Genomic DNA, 21568 nt, shown 5'->3' on the forward strand with positions numbered 1-21568 from the left:
AGGGGACCAGGACAAATGGACATGGTGTTAGATGATAATATTAGAAATAAATAAATAAAGCTGAAATATTAAATAAACGTCTCAAAGTCAAAGAGGGCAACAAACTTACTCTGAACAGTTTACATCTGTGCATTTTGGAAGAATCTAGGGAAGAGATAGCAGAGGCACAATGATATATTTTTAACAACTCATTAGAAAAAGCTGTAGTGCCAGAGGTCTGGAGGACAGCTAATGTTATACCTGTACTAAAGAAAGGAGATAGAGCACGTTCAGAGTTCTGTAGACCAGTTAGCTTAATATTGTGGGAGGTAAAATAATGGAATCCCCATTAAAAGATTAGAAGATCATTTAGAAACAAAAACATGATAATGATTATTCAGTATGGATTACAAAAGGGAAAGTCTTACTTGACCAACTTCATTGAATGTTTTGAAGAGGTAACAGAGAGACTAGACAAAGATGATACAGTAGATGTAAATTATCTGGATTTCCAAAAGGCCTTCGATCAGGGCCCACATAATAGACTATGATAAGGTCAGAGAATGCGGAGTCAGTGGACAAGTAGCAGAACAGATAGCGAGCTAACTTCAAGACAGAACAAAAAACACAGTCCGGTAAAAGAGCAGTTCTTCAGAGTGACAGAAGGTGGGAAGTGGTGTTCTCGAAGGATCAGTGCTGGGGCCTCCGTTACTCACAATTTATATTAACAGTTTAGACTTTGGAGACAAAACTGCAATTTCTAAATTTACAGTAGACACAGAATTGTTAAGAGTTGGGAGCAGGATATTGAGGGTGGGGGGAGGGGGTGGGGACAGGGGCGGTGGAGAATTAGCCAATACTGAGGGAAACTGCAACAAATCATAGGAAGATATTAATAAACTTGAAGAATTGGTAAATTACTGTCAAATGAATTAAAATATAGACAAATCTGGGTTATTTTTTTTTCAAGAAGAATATTCTTTTGGGCCTCCTTATCTCGAGAGACAATGGATACGCGCCTGGAGGTGGTCAGTGGTTAGTGAAGCAGCGCCTGGAGTGGCTATAAAGGCCAATTCTGGAGTGACAGGCTCTTCCACAGGTGCTGCAGAGAAATTTGTTTGTTGGGGCTGTTGCGCAGTTGGCTCTCCCCTTGCGCCTCTGTCTTTTTTCCTGCCAACTACTAAGTCTCTTCGACTCGCCACAATTTAGCCCTGTCTTTATGGCTGCCCGCCAGCTCTGGCGAATGCTGGCAACTGACTCCCACGACTTGTGATCAATGTCACACGATTTCATGTCGCGTTTGCAGACGTCTTTATAACGGAGACATGGACGGCCGGTGGGTCTGATACCAGTGGCGAGCTCGCTGTACAATGTGTCTTTGGGGATCCTGCCATCTTCCATGCGGCTCACATGGCCAAGCCATCTCAAGCGCCGCTGACTCAGTAGTGTGTATAAGCTGGGGATGTTGGCCGCTTCAAGGACTTCTGTGTTGGAGATATAGTCCTGCCACCTGATGCCAAGTATTCTCCGAAGGCAGCGAAGATGGAATGAATTGAGACGTCGCTCTTGGCTGGCATACGTTGTCCAGGCCTCGCTGCCGTAGAGCAAGGTACTGAGGACACAGGCCTGATACACTGGGACTTTTGTGTTCCGTGTCAGTGCGCCATTTTCCCACACTCTCTTGGCCAGTCTGAACATAGCAGTGGAAGCCTTACCCATGCGCTTGTTGATTTCTGCATCTAGAGACAGGTTACTGGTGATAGTTGAGCCTAGGTAGGTGAACTCTTGAACCACTTCCAGAGCGTCGTCGCCAATATTGATGGATGGAGCATTTCTGACATCCTGCCCCATGATGTTCGTTTTCTTGAGGCTGATGGTTAGGCCAAATTCATTGCAGGCAGACGCAAACCTGTCGATGAGACTCTGCAGGCATTCTTCAGTGTGAGATGTTAAAGCAGCATCGTCAGCAAAGAGGAGTTCTCTGATGAGGACTTTCCGTACTTTGGACTTCGCTCTTAGACGGGCAAGGTTGAACAACCTGCCCCCTGATCTTGTGTGGAGGAAAATTCCTTCTTCAGAGGATTTGAACGCATGTGAAAGCAGCAGGGAGAAGAAAATCCCAAAAAGTGTGGGTGCGAGAACACAGCCCTGTTTCACACCACTCAGGATAGGAAAGGGCTCTGATGAGGAGCCACCATGTTGAATTGTGCCTTTCATATTGTCATGGAATGAGGTGATGATACTTAGTAGCTTTGGTGGACATCCGATCTTTTCTAGTAGTCTGAAGAGACCACGTCTGCTGACGAGGTCAAAGGCTTTGGTGAGATCAATGAAAGCAATGTAGAGGGGCATCTGTTGTTCACGGCATTTCTCCTGTATCTGACGAAGGGAGAACAGCATGTCAATAGTCGATCTCTCTGCACGAAAGCCACACTGTGCCTCAGGGTAGACGCGCTCGGCCAGCTTCTGGAGCCTGTTCAGAGCGACTCGAGCAAAGACTTTCCCCACTATGCTGAGCAGGGAGATTCCACGGTAGTTGTTGCAGTCACCGCGGTCACCTTTGTTTTTATAGAGGGTGATGATGTTGGCATCGCGCATGTCCTGGGGTACTGCTCCCTCGTCCCAGCACAGGCATAGCATTTCATGTAGTGCTGAGAGTATAGCAGGCTTGGCACTCTTGATTATTTCAGGGGTAATGCTGTCCTTCCCAGGGGCTTTTCCGCTGGCTAGGGAATCAATGGCATCACTGAGTTCCGATTTGGTTGGCTGTATGTCCAGCTCATCCATGACTGGTAGAGGCTGGGCTGCATTGAGGGCAGTCTCAGTGACAGCATTCTCCCTGGAGTACAGTTCTAGGTAGTGCTCAACCCAGCGGTCCATCTGTTTGCGTTGGTCAGTGATTATGTCCCCCGATTTAGATTTGAGGGGGGTGATCTTCTTGATGGTTGGCCCAAGAGCTCTCTTCATGCCATCATACATTCCTCTGATGTTTCCGGTGTCTGAGGCCAGCTGAATATGACTGCATAGGTGTTGCCAGTAGTCGTTTGCGCAACGCCTAGCTGTTCTTTGTGCAGTACTTCTGGCTGCTTTAAGTGCTGCGGATGTTAAATCGCTGGGGGCTTTCTTGTAGTTCAAAAGTGCAATGCGCTTAGCGGCTATGACAGGTTCCAGCTCTTCATTATGAGATTGAAACCAGTCTGCATTTCTCTTCGCACTTTTGCCGTAGGTGGTCAAAGCTGACTCATAGATGGCGTCTCTGATGTGGGCCCACTTGGTCTCAGCATCCCCTGTGGGAGTGTTTTGAAGGGCTGTTACAAGTGAATTTAGAAATTTTTGTAACAGCTGTGGGTGAGAAATTCTGCTCGTGTTGATGCGTGGGTGGCCCTTCTGCTTGGAATGATGCAACTTCTTTGGTCTGAGTCTAACCTTGCTGCACACCAGGGAGTGGTCGGTGTCGCAGTCCGCACTGTGGAAGCTGCGTGTGATTTGAACACTGTTTAAGGCGGCTCGCCTTGTGACAATGAGGTCTAGCTGGTGCCAACGACGTGATCTTGGGTGCCTCCATGAAACCTGGTGACAGGGTTTAGTGTGAAAGAACGAGTTGGTGATGCAGAGGTTATGATAGGTACACAACTCAAGCAGTCTCTGCCCGTTCTCATTCATCCTTCCAACGCCATAGCGCCCAAGGCAGGAGGGCCATGAGTCATGGTCGGCCCCAACCCTGGCATTAAAGTCCCCCAGCAGGAATAGGTGTTCGGTGTTGGGGATGCTGCTAATGATGTTATGGAGTTGTTCATAGAACTGGTCTTTAGCTTCAGGTGCGGAACAGAGTGTTGGAGCATAGATGCTGAGTAGGTGTACTGGACCAGAGGTGGTGAGCAGTCGGATGGACAGTATGCGTTCCGAGCCATTTGAGGGAGGCTCTATCATGCTGAGCAAGGAGTTTCTGATGGCGAAGCCCACTCCATGCTGTCTTGGTTCTTCAGGATCCCTGCCCTGCCAGAAGAAGGTGTAGTCTTGCTCTGCTAGAGAGCCACTCGCGGGGAGGCGAGTCTCCTGAAGTGCTGCAATGTCCACATTGAGTCTACTGAGCTCGTTGTTAATGATGGCGGTCTTCCGAGAATCGTTGATTTGTGTAAGGTCTTCCGACAGGCCAGGACACATAGTTCTGACGTTCCAGCTTGCAAAGCGAAGGGCTGGTACCTTCTTTCCTTTTTTCATGTTGTTTGGTGCGGTGTATCAGTCCACCTTTCGGGCAATGACCCTGAGCTCCAAGCACCCATTGAAGCAGGCAGACTGTGGCGGGACAGAACCTTATTGACCGGGGGCTGCCCGGTTTGAGGCGGGCGGTAGCTGTCCAGTGAGGTGCAATGACCTCTCCCACCGACAAAGGCAACCCGTGGCGCCCAGTTTCTACGCCAATTTATCTGGACTTATAACCCGTAACTGCTTCCTTCCGTGTTGTTTCAGTCGCTGTGAGGCAACTATGGAGTGACCTCTCCATGGCGCATGCCTGGGCAAATTTATGGAGGTTGAGAGTTGCCCAGTCGTCAAAACCCCCCTCTCGGCCTTTCCGGTGGGGTCCAAAGGAGTGCAGGACATGACGTTTGGCACCAGTATGGCTGCAGGAACTGCCGGAAACATGCCAAAGGTGACACATGACCGCCTACGGGGTTCCGCTCCGGATTTTCTGTTAGGGTTTACTCCCTTAGCCTTGGTCTCTCCCGAGACGCCCACAAGGCAGTGGGGTTAAGAAGAATAAGGAGGTTGCATATTACTGAGAAAATGTAAATGGGGTAGAAGAGAAAAGGGATCTAGGTTTACAAATATACAAATCACTAAACCTGGTGAAGCAGCTTAACAAGATTATAAAAAATAACTAATCACACACGGGTTTATTTCTAGAGGGATGGAATTTAAAAGTTTGAAAAATGTTATGCTAAACATGTATCGATCTTTGGATGGATCAGATCTGGAGTATTACATATAACTCAGATCACCATATGATAAAGAGATACAGGCACTGGATAGGGTGCAAACAATTACAAGTATGATACAAGAAATGCAGAGTAATCCTGTCAGGAGATAATGAAAATGTTGGGTTTCTTTTCTCTCGAGAAGTGAAGGCTGACGGGTAAAAGAATAGAGACCTTTAAAATTATGAAAGACTTCGATACCTAATAATAATCCTAATCAGTGGAAACACCCACAAATAAAGATTTAATGGAGAAAAGATATACCAGGATATTAACAAATTAACAAGCCGTTGTTCAGTGGAGAATACTGGCCCATTCGTCCATTGGTGCCATTGCTTCCTGCCCCGGTGGGTGTTGACTGACTTTTGTTTGTTTAAACAGCAGCTACTTTCAGCAATACCGAGGGAAGATTATACATTTTATAACAATTAAACATACATTTTAACATGCAGACGGCTTTGAGATTAAAAAAAGATTGTCAGGTTGCGTAAACAAAAGTTAATTCGATGGAATACATGCTATAATCAGTTCAAGTGCTTAAAATATTCTAATACTTTAAAATTCACTCTGTGGGTTATCCATCACAGAGAAATTTCGAAGGTAGCAAAGCTCCCAGAATAAGAGCAGAGCTAACTGATTGGTGTAACAGGGAGGAGGACGTTAGAGTTCACTGTGGGGACTGAAGTTATGGTGGTAGTGTTAGCTTGATAGTGCGATCAGAGGTAATGGTTAAGTGGGTAATAGCGTTCAATATCACAGGCCAGGATAGGTGCAACCTGTGGGATGAAGGGGTCAGAGGTCATAGCTAATAGTTTTAGCACATACCACCAAGAAAAGCAAACAGGATGATTATTGGGAGCAATTTGGATTCCAGCAAATGATGACCAAGAAACTGATAAAGAAAGGGAAAATAAAATATGAATGCAAGCTAGTGAGAAACATAAAGGCAGATTGTAAAAGTGTCCTTCGGTATGTAAAAAGGAAACAATTAGCAAAGAAAAAGGTGGGACCATTACAGGTGGAAACACAAGAATTTATATTGGAGAATAGGGAAACTAAACAATTATTTTGCGTCTGTCTTCACGGAGCAAGATACAAAAAATCTCCCAGAAATACTTGGGAACCAAGCGACCTGTGAAAATGAGGAACTGAAAGAAATTAATATTGATAACGCGGTAGTACTCGAAAAGTTAACTGGATTGAGATTGATAAATCCCCTGGACCAGATGAGCTACATCCCAGAGTGTTGAAGGTGGTGGCTATAGAGGTGGTGGATGCATTGGTGGCTATCTTTCAAAATTCTATAGGTTCTGGAAAGGTTCCTGTGGACTGAAAAGTAGCAAATGTATCCTCACTATTTAAGAAAAGAAGGAGAGAGAAAACGGGGAAAGACAGACTGGCAATTTGACGTCAGTAGCAGGGTAAATGTTAACAACTATTGTAAAGGATGTGATACCTAGACACTTAGAAAATGATATGACTGGGCACAGTCAACATGGATTGATGAAAGGTAAATCATGTTTGAGAAACCTGTTGGAATTTTTTGAGGATGTTTCTTGTAGCGTAGATGAAGGGGAACCAGTGGATGTGGTGTATTTGGTTTGTGAAAAGGCTTTTGATAAGGTCCCACACAGCTGGTTAGTAAATAGAATTAGAGCACATGGGATTGATGGTAATATACTGGCATGGATTGAGAATTGATTAACAGACAGAAAACAGAGAGTCAGAATAAACGGGTCATTCTCAGGATGGCAGGCTGTTACGAGTGGGGGGGGGGGGGGGTGGTGGGGTGGGTGTGGGTGTGGGGGGGTCCTCAAGGATCAGTGCTTCGGATCACATCTATTCACAATCTATGTCAATGATTTGAATGTGTGGACCAAATGTAATATTCCTAAATTTGCTGGAGGTTTCAAAGCCACTTGCACAGGCTAAGTGAATGGGTAAGAACATTGCAAATGGAATATTATGTGAATAAGTGTGAAGTTATCCACTTTGGTAGAAAGAACAGAAAGACAGAATATGTCTTAAATAGTGAGAGATGGGGAAGTGTTGATATCCAAAGGGACCTTGGTGTCCTTGTTCATGAAAGCTAGCAGACAGGTGCAGCAAGCAGTTAGGAAGAGAAATCATATGTTAGCCTTCATTGCAAGGGGATTTGAATACAGGAGTAAAAGTGTCTTGCTGCAATTGTGTATGCCTTGCTGAAACTGCACCTGGGGTATTCTGTACTATTTCCGTATCCTTATCCAGGAAAGGACATACCTGTCATAGAGGGGGCAGTACAACGGATGTTCACCAGACTAATCCCTGAGATGGCAGATTGACTTATGAGGAGAGATTGAGGAAACTGGGCGTGTATTCTCTGGAGTTTCAAATAATGAGAGGAAATGTCATTGAAACATACAAAGTTCTTACAGGGCGTGACAGGGTGGATGTTGATAGGATCTTTCCCCTGGCTGGGGATATCTAGAAGCAGGGGACATAGTCTAAGAATAAAAGATAGGCCATTTAAGACAGAGGCAAGGAGAAATTTCTTCATTTAGAGAGTGGTGAAGCTTAGGACTTCTCTATCCCAGGGGGCTGTGGAATCTCAATCATTGAGAATGTTCGAGACCGAATTTGATAGATATCTGAATACTAATGACATCAAGGCATATGGAGACAGTACGGGAAAGTGACGTTGAGGTAGATGACTAGTCATGGTCTAATTGAATGGCGGAGCAGGCTCCATGGGATGAATTGCCTACTCCTGTTCCTAAGTTCCTATGTTCCTATGATTAGCTGGACTCATAATTTGGCAGTCAACCATTTTGTCAGCATGGAAAGCTGAATCTTCATAGTGCCAGAGATATTAGATTGGTTAGATGGTTGGAGAATGGCAGAGGAAGAACTACAAATGGAAAAGAGAGTGAATAACTTGGAAATCAGGGCTTACTGTATGACTGCTGGAGTTGGAAGACAGATTGGCGAACTCGCATTTGTGCCATCTAAATTAGAAAGGTGAGTGAAAATCGATGCCAAGATGGGTATGGATGGGCAGGAATAAGCCAATCGGCTGCCCGTCTTCACCTGACTGGACATTCCTTCCCGTTGAACAGAGAAACATAGGAGCATCGGAGCAGGAGTCAACCATTCAGCCCATTGAGCTTGCCCCGTCATTCAATATGATCATGGCTGATCATCCACTTCAATGCCTTTTTCCCACACTATCCTCATATCCCCTTATGTCATTTGTATTTAGAAATCTGTCAATGTCTGCTTTAAACATACTCCATGACTGAGCTTCCACAGCCCTCTGGGGTAGAGAATTCCAAAGATTTACAACCATCTGAGTAAAGAAATTTCTCCTCATCTCTGTCCTAAGTGGCTTCCCCCTTATTTTGAAATTATTTCCCCTGGTTGTAGACTCTCCAATCATGGGAAACATCTTAGCTTCATCTACCCTGTCTGTCCCTTTAAGTATTTTGTAGGTTTCAATGAGATCTCCTCTCATTCTTCGAAATTCTGGAGAATACAGTCCCGGTTTCCCCAATCTCTCTTCATAGGACAGTCCTGCCATCCCAGGAACAAGTCTGGTGAACATTCACTACACTCCCTCTAGGGCAATAATATCCTTCCTAAGTAAGGGTACCAAAACTGCACACAGTACTCCAAGTGCGGTCTAACCAAGGGTCTATACAACTGAAGCAAGACTTCACTGTTCCTGTACTCAAATGGGAAATTGGAAGTGAATGGGAATGAAATTCTCCTTGCAACTATCAGGCAGAAAAAAACAATTTTTGGTCTGGTCGAAATCTAAAAATGCAATCACGTGTTTCACTGTAGCAAATGTTGTTCTTTTGAAGTAACTCAGAATATGTTACCGAAGTCTATCCATAAAGACATGCATCTTTCCAGGATTATTAAACTTATGTGCTAGACTAACAGAAAGAGGGAGAGAGAGAGAGACAGTTTAAAAAAAAGATGAAATATTATGCAAGAACTGGCGACTGATCATCTTTCAGAGGAAGGAGAGTTCGTAATTTAATTTTGTCTGTTTGCAGCTAATTTTCTGACAACTGTCATTCTCTCTCGTGGAAACTGTGGTCTCTCTAAATGCATCACTCTTTACTTGGTGGCGATGGTAGTGGCTGATCTCATGGTCCTGATATTTGAAGTAATTTTGTTTGAGATTAAAGATGCTTATTTCCCATATTCATTCCTGAATTATACTCCTCTTTGGAGTCTAAATCTCACCCTACTTTTTGTTTCGATTGATTGCTCTCTGTCTGGCTAACTTTAGCATTCACCTTTGATAGATTTGTCGTTATTTGTTACCAAACGTTGCGAACAAAATATTGCACCGAGAAAACTGCAGCCACGGTTATAGCAGTGGTGTGTTTCTTATGTATTTTAGAAAATGTTCCAGTCTACTTTATATATGAACCGAGGGAAATGGATGCAGATGCTTTGGAGAGGGTGCAGAGGAGGTTCACCAGGATGTTGCCTGGTATGGAGGGCACTAGCTATGAAGAGAGGTTGAGCAGATTAGAATTATTTTCATTAGAAAGACGGAGGTTGAGGGGGGACCTGATTGAGGTGTACAAAATCATGAGAGGTATAGACAGGGTGGATAGCAAGAAGCTTTTTCCCAGAGTGGGGGATTCAATTACTAGGGGTCATGAGTTCAAAGTGAGAGGGGAAAAGTTTAGGGGGGATATGCGTGGAAAGTTCTTTACGCAGAGGGTGGTGGGTGCCTGGAACGCGTTGCCAGCGGAGGTGGTTGACACGGGCACGATAGCGTCTTTTAAGATGTATCTAGACAGATACATGAATGGGCAGGAAGCAAAGAGATACAGACCCTAAGAAAATAGGCGACATGTTTAGATAGAGGATCTGGATCGGCGCAGGCTTGAAGGGCCAAAGAGCCCGTTCCTGTGCTGTAATTTTCTTTGTTCTTTTCTTTGTTCTTTGAAATAATTAATAATGTACCATGGTCCTGCTATGTAAAATCAAGCTTCTACACCTTACCCATATGGATCACATACTTCTGGTTGGAAACAATTTTAACTCCGTTTGCACCATTTGTGTTGGTCGTGCTGCTCAATGCCCTGACCATCAGGTATATTGTGGTGTCCAACAGAGTGAGAAGCAGACTCAGAGGAAACAAGAATGTTGAGAATCACACTGACCCAGAGATGGAGAACCGAAGGAAGTCCATCATTTTATTGCTCTTAAAATCTGGCAGTTTTATATTGTCATGGATGCTATTTTTCATATGTTTCATATGTGTTCAGTTTACAGATGTTCAACTTTTAGAAGTTAATTACAACGAATCGTTCACCATTGCAAAACAATCCGGGTATATGCTTAGGTGTTTAAGTTCTTGTGCAAACAAATTAATTTATGCAGTTTCCCAGAGCAAATTCAGAGAGGAATTGAAAAATCTGATGGAGTGTCCACTAGCTTACTTCACTAAACTAATCAAGTAAGTTTAATAACTTCATAGAACTAGAATGCAAATGCACACATCCGATGCAAACTGAAGTTGTTCAATTGATATAAACATACCAATGGAGGCTGCCATCTGGTCCGGATACAACATAAAATTGCATAGTCTCACATAGAATATAGCAGTCAGAGCCAGGTCATTCAGCCCGTGCCACCACTCGAGCCATTGGTGTCATACTGATTGAGATCGAAGATGTTTGGAGTATTATTAATTTTTGCCGATAGTCTAAGACAGCACAGCAATAGCCTACATTTATTTAGCCACTTTAACTTATTACAACTTTACAATGCAATTCGCAGGAGCATTATTAAAGCAAATGGCTCCAAGCTTTAAGGAGATATTAGGGCAGATGATGAAGAGCTTGGTCAAAGATGCAGGTTTTAAGTAATTCTTAAAGGAGGAAAGGGAGCTAGAGAGGAGGACATAATTAAAGAGAGAATTCCTCCAAAGTTCATGGCATTGGCAGCTGAAGGCACAATCTTCAATGGTGCAGTCATTAAAATTGGGGATGTTCAAGAGGCCAGAATTGGAGGAATACAGATATCTCAAAGGATTCGATGGACCGAATGGTCTCCTTCTGTGCCATTATGTCTCTATAACTCTATAACTGCAGAGCTGAAGAAGATTACAGACATACAGAGGGTTGAGACCATGCAGAGATTTGAAATCAACAATGGAAATTGTAAAATCATGATATTGTTTAACTGGGAGGCAACAGATATCAGATCAGAGCAAACATATATCTATTTTTCAAAAGAGAAATAAATCAATTCTACAATCAAATGTGCATTGTTTAACTGTTCTAAAGTCAACAAGGAGTTCCCGAACATATTCTTCAACTCATATACCCTTCAGTAACACATCTGTTGAAACCACTGACTATTCTTTTCCATGGACTTTTTTTGGAGGGGGGGCGGGGTGGTGTTTGATGGTTTTAGTGATAATGTTATACCTGGTCCACATTGTTCCCAAGTTGCAAATTTATAATGTGTAATGTGAATTTTTAAATGTACAGCACATGGAATATTTTGGTCAAATAAAGTTTCTCAACACGTTTAAAATTTTCAACAATCCAATTAGATTGCTGCACGTCTATTCTTTCCCAAGGAAAAGGCAGCCTGCATCAACTATTCTCTAAATATAACATTGTGATACCCGAATAATCTCGTTTGCTGGACGAAGGCTGTAAATCAGTCATGTGTGATCTTTCTTTATTCACCTGTTCAATTCATTCTTTCATCATCGGACAATCCCATCCCACAGGAATCAGTCTAGTGAACATTCGTTTCACTCCCTTTAAATCAAGTATGTCCTTCCTTAGGTAAGGAGAGTAAAACTGTGCACCATACTCCAGGTATGGTCTCACCAATTCCTATACATATGTCATAAGACTTTACACCATTATGCGCCAATCCCTTTGCATTAAATGCTAACATACCCTTTGCTTTCCTAATTGTTTGCTGTGCCTTCATGTTAAACTTCTGGGTTCGTGTATTACCAAGTTATGCTGAAAACAATATTCCCCAGTCCTTCCCCATTTAAAATATATTATGTTTTTCTAAGTTTCTATCAAAGTGGGGAATTTTGCATTGCGCCACATTATGTTCCAGCTGCCACATTCCTGCTCATGCCTAAACCTGTCTTTAGCCTTTGCAAACTCTTTGCATCCTTCTCACAGCTTACATTCCCACCTAACTTTGCATCGTAAGCAAACTTGGATGCATTACACTCGATCCCCTCATCTAAATCATTGATATAATCTGTCAATAGTTGTGGTTTAAGCACTGATCCTTGTAGTTGGGTAACGATATGTTACTGGTCCAGTAATCCAGAGACTTAGAATAATGACCCAGAGACATTTGCTCAAATTTAAATTGAATTAATTAAATCAAATCTGGATACAATGCTAACATCAGTAACGTTGGTCATGAAACTACCAGATTGTCATAAAAACCCATCTGCTTTATTAATTTCCGGAAGGGAAGGAGAGCGGCCATCCTTTCCCACTCTGGCCTCCATGTGACACCTGACCCCAACTGCCCTCTGAAAAGCCCTAGCAAGACATTCAATTGTAGCAAACTGAAACGAAGAAGTGTACTGAGAATAAAACCAGATGGACCACCGAATATCGACCGAAGCACCGGATACAGCAAAGGCACACCCAGCCCACTGGACCCTGCAGAGTCCTCCTCAGTAATATCTGGTGACTTGTGTGAAAATTGAGATAACTGTTCATAGAGTCATTTGTGGCACAGAGGGAGGCCATTTGGCCCATTGGGTCCATGCAGTCTCTCCACAGAGCTATGCTGCCAGTCTCACTCCCTGGCCCGATTCCCATAGCCTTGAAAGTCTATTTCTCTCAGGTGGCCATCCAACGTCCTCTTAAGTCATTGACCATCTCCTCTTCCACCTCCCTTGTGGGCAGCGAGTTCCAAGTCATTACCAACTGCAGTGGAAAAAAAAATGCTTCTTCATATTCTTCCTGCATCGCTTGCCCAAAACCTTCAATCTGTGTCCCTTAGACATTGTACCATTTGTTAATGGGAACAGCTTTTCCTCGTCCAGCTTAACTAAACCTGTCATAATCTTGTACACTTCCATTAAATCTCCACTCAATTTCCTTTGTTCTAAGGAGACCAAAATTAGCTTTTTCAACATAACCTTGTAACTAAAATATTCCATCCCTGGAACCATTCTGTTAAATCTCCTCTGCGCCCTCTCATGGTCCCTCACATTCTTCTTATAGTGTGGTGACAAGAACTTGATGCAACAGGGGCCTAACCAGAGTTTTATAAAGGTTCAGCATAACTTATATGCTTTTGTGTTCAATGCCTGTCTCACAGGCTAGTTAAGCAAAGGCCTGTCATTGTCATACTCACAGAATCATACCTTTCAGACAACATCCCAGGCTTCTCCATCAGCATCCCCAGCTTGGTCTTGACTCACCAGCAGGACAGAACAACCAGACCTGGCAGCAAAGTTATACAGTTGGGAGGTCGTGGCCCTGCGAGTCCTCAATGTTGACTCTGCATCTAATTCCCATGGCATTAGATCAAACATGGGCAATGAAGCTTCTGCTGATTACCAACTACCATGCTCATTTAGCAGAGGAATCAATTTTCCGTCATGCTGAACACCACATGGAAGAAGCACTGAGGGTAGCAAGGGCACAGAATGTACTCTAGGTGAGGGACTTCAATGTCCAGCAGCAAAAGTGGCACGGCTCCACGAGTGACTGAGTTCCTCGAGTCCTGAAGGTCATAGCTGCCAGACTAGACCTGCAGCAGGTAATGAGAGAACCAGCACAGGCAAAGTACCTAGCTGACCTCGTCCACAACAACCTACTGTTGTATTTTCATCTGTCCATGACAATGTTGGTTGGAGTGGACCACCGCACTGTCCTTATGGAAATAAAGTTTCATCGTCACATTGAGGACAAGATCTATTGTATTCTGTTACACTACCACTGTGCTAAAAGTGATGGACTCAGAACAGATCTAGCTGCTCAAAACTGGGCATCCATTGGCCATCAGCAGCAGAATTGGATTTCCCCACCATTTGAAACTTTGTGGACCAGCATTGCCTCATTATACCATTACTATCAAGGCAAGGGACCAACCCTGGTTCAATGATGAGTGTAGGAGAGAATGGTAGGAGCAGCACACAGCAAACTAAAAATGAGGTACCAACCTGGTGAAGCTACAACACAGGAGCTACATGCATGTATACTAAACAGCGGAAGGAGCAGCAATGTATCAGATCAAAGCTCTGCAGTTTTGCCAGATCCAATCAAAAATGGCAGTAGACAATTAAACAACTAACAGCAGGAGGATGACACTCCATGAGCACCCCTATCCTCAATTATGGCGGAGCCCAGCACGTGAGTTCAAAAAACAAGGCTGATGTATTTGCACCGATCTCTTACTGAGGTTCCCAGCATCACAGATGCCAGTCTTCCACCAATTTGATTCACTCCACATGATATCAAGAAATGGCTGAGTTTACTGGACATAGCAAAGGCTATGGGCCCAACAATATCCCAGCTGTAGTACTGAAGATTTGTTCTTCAGAACTACCTGCACCCCAGCCAAGCTAGTCCAGTATGGCTGCAACACTGGCATCTACCTGACAAAGTAGAAAATTACCCAGCGGTGTTCTGTCCATTTAAAACAAACTGCCTAATTACCACACCATCAGTTTACTCTCAAGTATTATCAAGTTGTGGAAGGTGTTATCAGCAGTGTTATCAAGAGGCAGTTACTCATGAATAATGTCCGACATATCTAGGGCAGAGTCATGACACTTAAGGACAAATGGCCAGTCGCCTTGCAAGAGTCAAATACTCAACAACTATTACCCCTTAGTTAGTCATAGAATCTACTATTGCAGTAGTGATGTAAGCAGATCTGGGGCCCCTGAGGAGATGTCTACTGTAAATAGGAGTGGGGAAGAAAAGGATTTGCTAGGAACTAGGAATAGCTGGGTGAATGATGAAGGCAACCCAAACCCCGAAGAAAGACTACCATCTAATGATTCTACTCACAAACCCAGACAAGAACTCTTGAAAATTGGAACTTGGAATGGGAAGACACTTTATCAGAGTGGTAAAATAGACAACTGTATGAAAGATGTTAAGACTCAACATCAACATTGTAGGATTGGCAAAGGAAATCAGGTTATGATCTTCTCAGGTGGCAGTGAACATGGAATAGAATCAGAATAATGATGACAAAGAAGGTAGCAAGAACTATGCCGGGATATTGGTCAATATCAGAGACAGTGATTATGGCAGAATTTAAAGGGAAAGCAATGAATATTGCATGTTTACAACTGTATGGACCCACCAGGATCACAGTGATGAAGAAGTGGAAGTATTCTATGAGGAGTTGCAAAACTTATTGAAGCATGTGAAGAGTCGAGACATCTTGCTAGTCACTGGTGATTTGAACACATAAGTTGGCGGAGAGAGGCATGGAAAAGTGATAGGAGCGTTTTGACTAGGAACGAAGAACAGCGAAGCTGAACACCTGATACCCTGATACAGTCCCTGAGGAAAACAGCGTGTTCATCTTGAATGCATTGTTCAAACAACATCCAAGAAGGCTGTACACTTGGAAGATTCCAGGAGATGTTCACAAAAATCTAATAGATTTTCTGATGATCAATGAAAGGTACAAGAACAGCGTCAAAAATGCGTTCACTTACACAGCGGCAGACAACAATTCAGATCACTGCCTGCTTATAGTGAAGGTGAAGTTCAAGCTGAAACTCGTGAAAAGAAATCCCATGAAAGACCAAGTTAACCTGGACAGACTGAGTAGAAGATCTGGTGAAGAAGTACACAGTGGAGGTTACTAACAGGTATGAAGCTATACTTCAGGAAGTGACAGATCAATATCTCAGTGAGGAGAAAACAACAGAAAGGCATTGGGAAAGGCTGAAACAGAGCATAAAACATACAAAAACTGAGATGGTCCCGAAAAAAAAGAGAGGAGGAAACCAGGAGTGTATGCTTAATGAAATACTAGATATGATTGAGAAATAGAGACAGAATAAGAAGAATAATTATGAATATGGTGAAATTAAAAAGCAGATCAGGAAAGATTGTAGAGCAGCCAAGGAAAGGTGGTATGAAGACTACTGCGTGGAAATAGAAGAACTGGAGAAAAGGCATAACATGAGGGCATTGCATGAGAAAGTTAAAGCGGGGACAGATAAGAAGTAAAGAATAACTACAAATAATGGCTGTATGAGGAGCAAGGAAGGTGAACCTCTCTTCGAAAAAGAAAGTGCAGAGGAACGATGGGTGAAGTACTTCAGAGAGCTGTATGATGATGAAGACAGATGTGAATTGGAATGATCAGAAGGAAGAGAATTACTGGAGATAATAGAAGCAGAAGTCAGTCCAGCAATCAACAAGCTGAGAGCAAAGAAAGAACCTGGAATCGATGAGATACCAACAGAATGCCTGAAAGCCCCGAATGATGTTCACATTGAGATACTGATTGAGACTGCAACAACATTTACAGAACAGGATTCTTACATGAAGATCTGATGCAGCCGGTGTTCATTAAGCTGCCAAAGAAACCAAAAGCCCGAGAGCGTTCAGAGAGCAGGACAATAAGCTTCTTGAGCCCTGTGATGAAAATGATACCAATAATCATTTTGGGAAGAAATGATCAGTCTATAGAAGCAGAGATAGATGATAATCAGTCAGGATTCAAATCAAAGAAAGGAACATCTTTAACTTGAAAGTAGTTATTGGAAGACACCTGGAAGTGCAAAAACAAACTGTGAATGTATGCTTTATAATCAATGAGAGGCATTTGATAGCATCTACCGTCAGAAAATAATGGAGTGCTTAAACAAACTAGAAATCAACAGAAATGAGAAAAGGATAATTCAGAATCTATATTGGATTAAGGTATTGGGACAAAAGTCGGTCATTCATCTCCTTTACTCTGTTCTGCCATTCAGTTGGATAATGGTTGATCAGCACATCACCTCTACTATATTATAATATCATTCACGAACTTTACTCCATTTCTCTTGATACCCATATTAAGCAAGAATCCATTGGTCTTAGTCTTTAAAAATGTCAGTTGAGGCCCAGCATCCACAGCCTTTTGACTGAGAGTTCCGCTATCTTTTGTGTGAAAAAGTATATCCTGATTTTATTGGCAAATCCCCTAGATTGAATTTGAGGAAATTGTCTCTCAGGTCATGTTATTTAGTATCTAATGGACGTTGCTGCTATCTCTTTTGAATACCACCAATTGTAGCCATCCTCACAATAGTCGCATCTTGAATGCTGGACCTGTTTATTTAAGGAGTTTTAATAAGTCGATAGTAATAGCGTTGGTGTTAATAGTCCCACTGGAGGTCCAGCACACAGGTTTGTTTCTCCAACTGGATCTAAATTGCACTGCTGAGCAGATCTGTTTACCAGGCTCACTCAGTGTTCAGGTGCCTGAGTGATAGGGGGCTCTGGTGCAAAATGTGATTGCCATCGTGAGAACTGCCTCCCTCCCTCGTATCTCCTTGAGCTTCCCGCAAGCTATTTAAGACAGATGGAGGTCCTGCTCCAATTGGGCACAATCATAAATTTGCATCCCAATTCTGTCATCTGGGATGACATAAGCCAAGTGTGTACCACTTGCTCAGTGAATATTCAGTTCCTATACATCTGCAAAAATTAACAGTGCTAATCTTCTTCACAAACAAACGTTTATAATGTCAAATACAACATATGTGTATTTTCCAGTCTGAAAGCATATTAATGAATATATTTGTTTGAATTGGCATGATCAATGATTCAGTAACTACAACTTTAAAAAGGTTGAAAATTTCAAAACTAATTAAATTAATATTCTCTCCTTGGTGTTCCTCATTACCACTGCGAAATGTAAATAACAATTTTCTATTCCCGCTGAGCATTGGAGTACAAACTGCTGCTTAACCTATTTGTTCAAGTGGCTGTAACTAATGCCAGTTATTGCCTGACCTAATTGCCTCACTTGACATTTCTCAAAAGTATAAATCGGGCTCAGTTCAATACATCTCATTAGTGTGTCAATCACACCAAGAGGTTGCTTCGTTTTTAAGAAAATGGGACTATTTATAATTCCACAGATAGAAGAAATTTACTATCCGCTTCTTGCCCTGGTTGGTGTTCCTTGTAAGTTACCATAATCAGTTATTCCTTGTTTTACAGAATGAGAGTGTGCTTGCTGTCAGTCTAGTATTGTCATCTGTCCAGATGTACAGTTTTAACTATTGTCAGTGGATTAGGAAAAAAATGGCTTTAATACAGTTAGCTCAGTGGGTCTGATTTATATGTAAACAACAGTTTACAGAATATTAAACTGGTGCCATTCAGTTTTCATGAATATGCTGCATTAAATAAACCTCTGTTACATAGGAGTCAATGGTCGTCCTGCAATTTGGTTGTTCGAATCGTTATTGGGTATTATAATTTAATTATTCTGTGTTCAATTATGTTATAACAATGAAAATAGTTTACATTTATATAATGTCGTTCATGCCGAATAAAATGTCCAAGATTCTTACAATATCTCTGTTCCCAATACAGACTTTGATATACTATCTAATGCAGTACACATCTAGTACATTTTCGGGATTTATTTTCCAAAGTCGTGAACAGAATGATTTTCCGTTGCCACATTTCCCTTCAATGTAAATTTTCGAGTTTGTTTGTAATTGTAGCTTTTGTAAAATAATATATTTTTCGTGCAATTTTAGCATTTAGGAATGTTGTTGGAGATGGTTCTTTCATCCAATGAGTTGGGATAGGAAAGTGTGCTCTCAAACCACACTTGTGGGAAAACCCTCATTCTGCAACAGCTGGTCCAACTCAAGGAATCAGACTGGCAGGAAAGCGCACTCAATAATAACTTAACAAATTGTCTTTCATCCTTGTGTCCCAGCAAGGTGAAGACTGCCTGGTGGGAAGCCTGATATATCAGGATGGTTTCTGTCTTTGATCAGGTTGCACTTCAAGTTGGTTTATCTAACAAAACAGGGAAATGAAATGGGATTCCTTAAGGGGAGATACGCTCCTGTTACATTTCTCAAATAGCTAATTCAATTATCCAGGAAAACTCTAAAACCTGGGTCAAGTCTTGCTGTTTGCAATAGTCTAATATAATGTGCAGGTTGACTATTTGTATTGCTGTTCTCGGATATTCTTTATTGTTTCTGTACAAATATGCACCTTATAAATAAAGGCAACCGAAAAGGTCGGCCGGCAGGCCGGAGCTGTACAATTTTAAAGAAATCATCGTCCCACATTGAGCACCGGAATGAGTGGCGGATCAGCCCCCAGTACAAGACATTACAGGAAAAGAGCGAATGTTAACAAAGTGTGGACTGAGCATTTAAGATGGTTCAGCATCGAGATAAATTGGGCAGTGAATAAAATGAATCGTCCCTGGTATAAATTGGATGCAGTCCATCTCTAGGCGCGAGTCAAGTGTTTCGTCCAAAAGACTTAATGGCCAAGATTTTACCGAGTTTATAAAATTCTGCCTAACTGTGGGATATTCAGATAGCCGTTTAAAACACATGCAAGACATACCCAAGCATCTGTATTAGTATTTGACAAGGTTATGAATATTGTTTGGATGATTCAGTGATTGACTGGTCTGTTAATTATGTGATTGGTGGATTTACTGATTCATTTGGGGCAATTTTCACTTTGGCTGATAGGACGCCTGATGTTTATTTCTGCTCCGTTCAATGGAAATAAAAAACCGGTTAGAGAATGATAATGGGGAGCTGATCCAATACCGTCCATTTTACACTATTTCCCAGTTTTACATCTCTCTCGAATTTTATTTCCAATGAAGTCAATGGAAATGAAAATGGGGAGAACTGTACAATAGATTGCCGACACGCTATCATCCGTTTAGACTATTGCACAAAGTCAAGAACTGCCCCTTGGTCATCTCACTTTACTTGTGTGTTCTCATTAATTGTATGGAAGGTGCACTAGTGAGAATGATCACCGCATTGTATGTGTGCACCGGGTTACCTGAGAAATGTCTCTCCATTCTGTTGCAGTTAATTATTTTTAAGGTCCACATAAACTGGTCGCGTTATGAAACCGGTTCCAGAGTCAGTTTGGCGCCACCGCCTGGGACAAATTTCACCCAAAGCAAAAGGAAACTGAGTTGAGTAAATGCACAAAAGATTTAGTTAATTTCCGTATAACATATTCTTAAACTGACTGCCCCTGTGAATTGAATGCAATTAATAGTTTCCCTTGTATTCTCTTTTTCTTGTAGGTAATCTAGTGGCGATTGTGATTCTGTCCCGTGGGAGATGCGGACTTTCTAAATGTATCACTCATTACCTGGTGGCCATGGCAGCGGCAGATCTATTCGTGATAATATTCGATGTAATATTTTATGAGATTAATGACATGTATTTCTCATTTTCGTTCTTGGATTACACTCCCGTTTGCAGTCTCAATATCGCCTTGGTTTTTGCAGCCATTGATTGCTCTGTCTGGTTAACTGTTGCTTTCACTTTTGATCGATTCATTGCCATTTGTTGCCAGAGATTGAGAGAAAGATATTGCACTGAAAGAACCGCAGCCATAGTTACAGTGGCTGTGTTTGGACTGAGTTTTGTAGAAAATATTCCAATTTACTTTGAAAACGAACACTTGGAAATTATTGACAACATTGCGTGGTTCTGCAATGTAAAATCAAGCCTGTCTAATTTGCCTATATGGGTAGCATACTTCTTCTTTGACATTACATTAACACCCTTTGCACCATTTGTGCTGATTGTGTTACTCAATGCTGTAACCATCAGGTACATTATGCGGGCCAATAGATTGAGAAGAGGATTCCGGAGAAATAACAATAATGAGAATCACAGTGATCCAGAGATGGAGAACCGAAGGAAATCGATCATATTACTGCTGGCCATTTCTAGCTGTTTTATACTGTTATGGATGGTAACTTTTGTACATTCTGTATGTACACAATTTGCAGGCATTCAGTTTATGCTCACAGATTATAATGATCCATTTGCCATTATGGAGCACACTGGATATATGCTTCAGTGTTTGAGTTCATGCACAAACACATTTATCTATGCAGTAGCTCAGGCTAAATTTAGAGAGGAATTGAAGCATATTATTAAATATCCATTGACTCTAAGTTCGTGGCTTCAAAAAATTGAAACTTAATGTCATCTAATCTCAGCCAACATAGATCACAATATATTCTCTAAATCCATAGATAATTATATAGCACTTTATCGCTGTTGTTCTCCCTCTTCCTGGCAGTCTCTCTCTACATATTAATGTGTAAGAAAACCAATTTAGTGATGGAATGTGTCACTTGACTGAAACCAGGCAGATTCCAATGGGGATAAAACATGTTTGGGGCAGAATGGCAGTATGAGTGATTGCAGATCGATGAGTTGTTTCAATATCTGTCTTATTTTACTTCCCATTGCATTCAATGATTGTAATATTTACATTTGGTGATTGTGTCATACTGGTGATATGGCGGAGCAGGTGAGCTGTTATATTCCTCTCCTAATGTTCCTTTTCAAAGCGAGGGACAATCGGGAGAGGTGCCTAATG

At 42.1% G+C, this 21568-nt stretch overlaps 1 protein-coding gene and 1 pseudogene across 1 annotated transcript; both read left to right on the plus strand.

Annotated features, from left to right (window-relative positions):
- The first annotated feature begins 362 nt into the window (after positions 1–362).
- On the plus strand, positions 363–10426 carry LOC137345881 (allatostatin-A receptor-like; annotated as a pseudogene).
- A 6372-nt stretch (positions 10427–16798) lies between these two features.
- Positions 16799–21166, plus strand: LOC137345882 (probable G-protein coupled receptor 139). Its single transcript, XM_068009126.1, has 3 exons — positions 16799–16870; positions 18894–18897; positions 20253–21166. Exons 1-3 carry the CDS (start codon positions 16799–16801, stop codon positions 21164–21166), a joined length of 990 nt encoding a protein of 329 aa, XP_067865227.1.
- Positions 21167–21568: the final 402 nt, after the last annotated feature.

This window comes from Heterodontus francisci, chromosome 29, assembly GCF_036365525.1.
Source record: "Heterodontus francisci isolate sHetFra1 chromosome 29, sHetFra1.hap1, whole genome shotgun sequence".
In the NCBI taxonomy this organism is placed as follows: Eukaryota; Metazoa; Chordata; class Chondrichthyes; order Heterodontiformes; family Heterodontidae; genus Heterodontus; species Heterodontus francisci.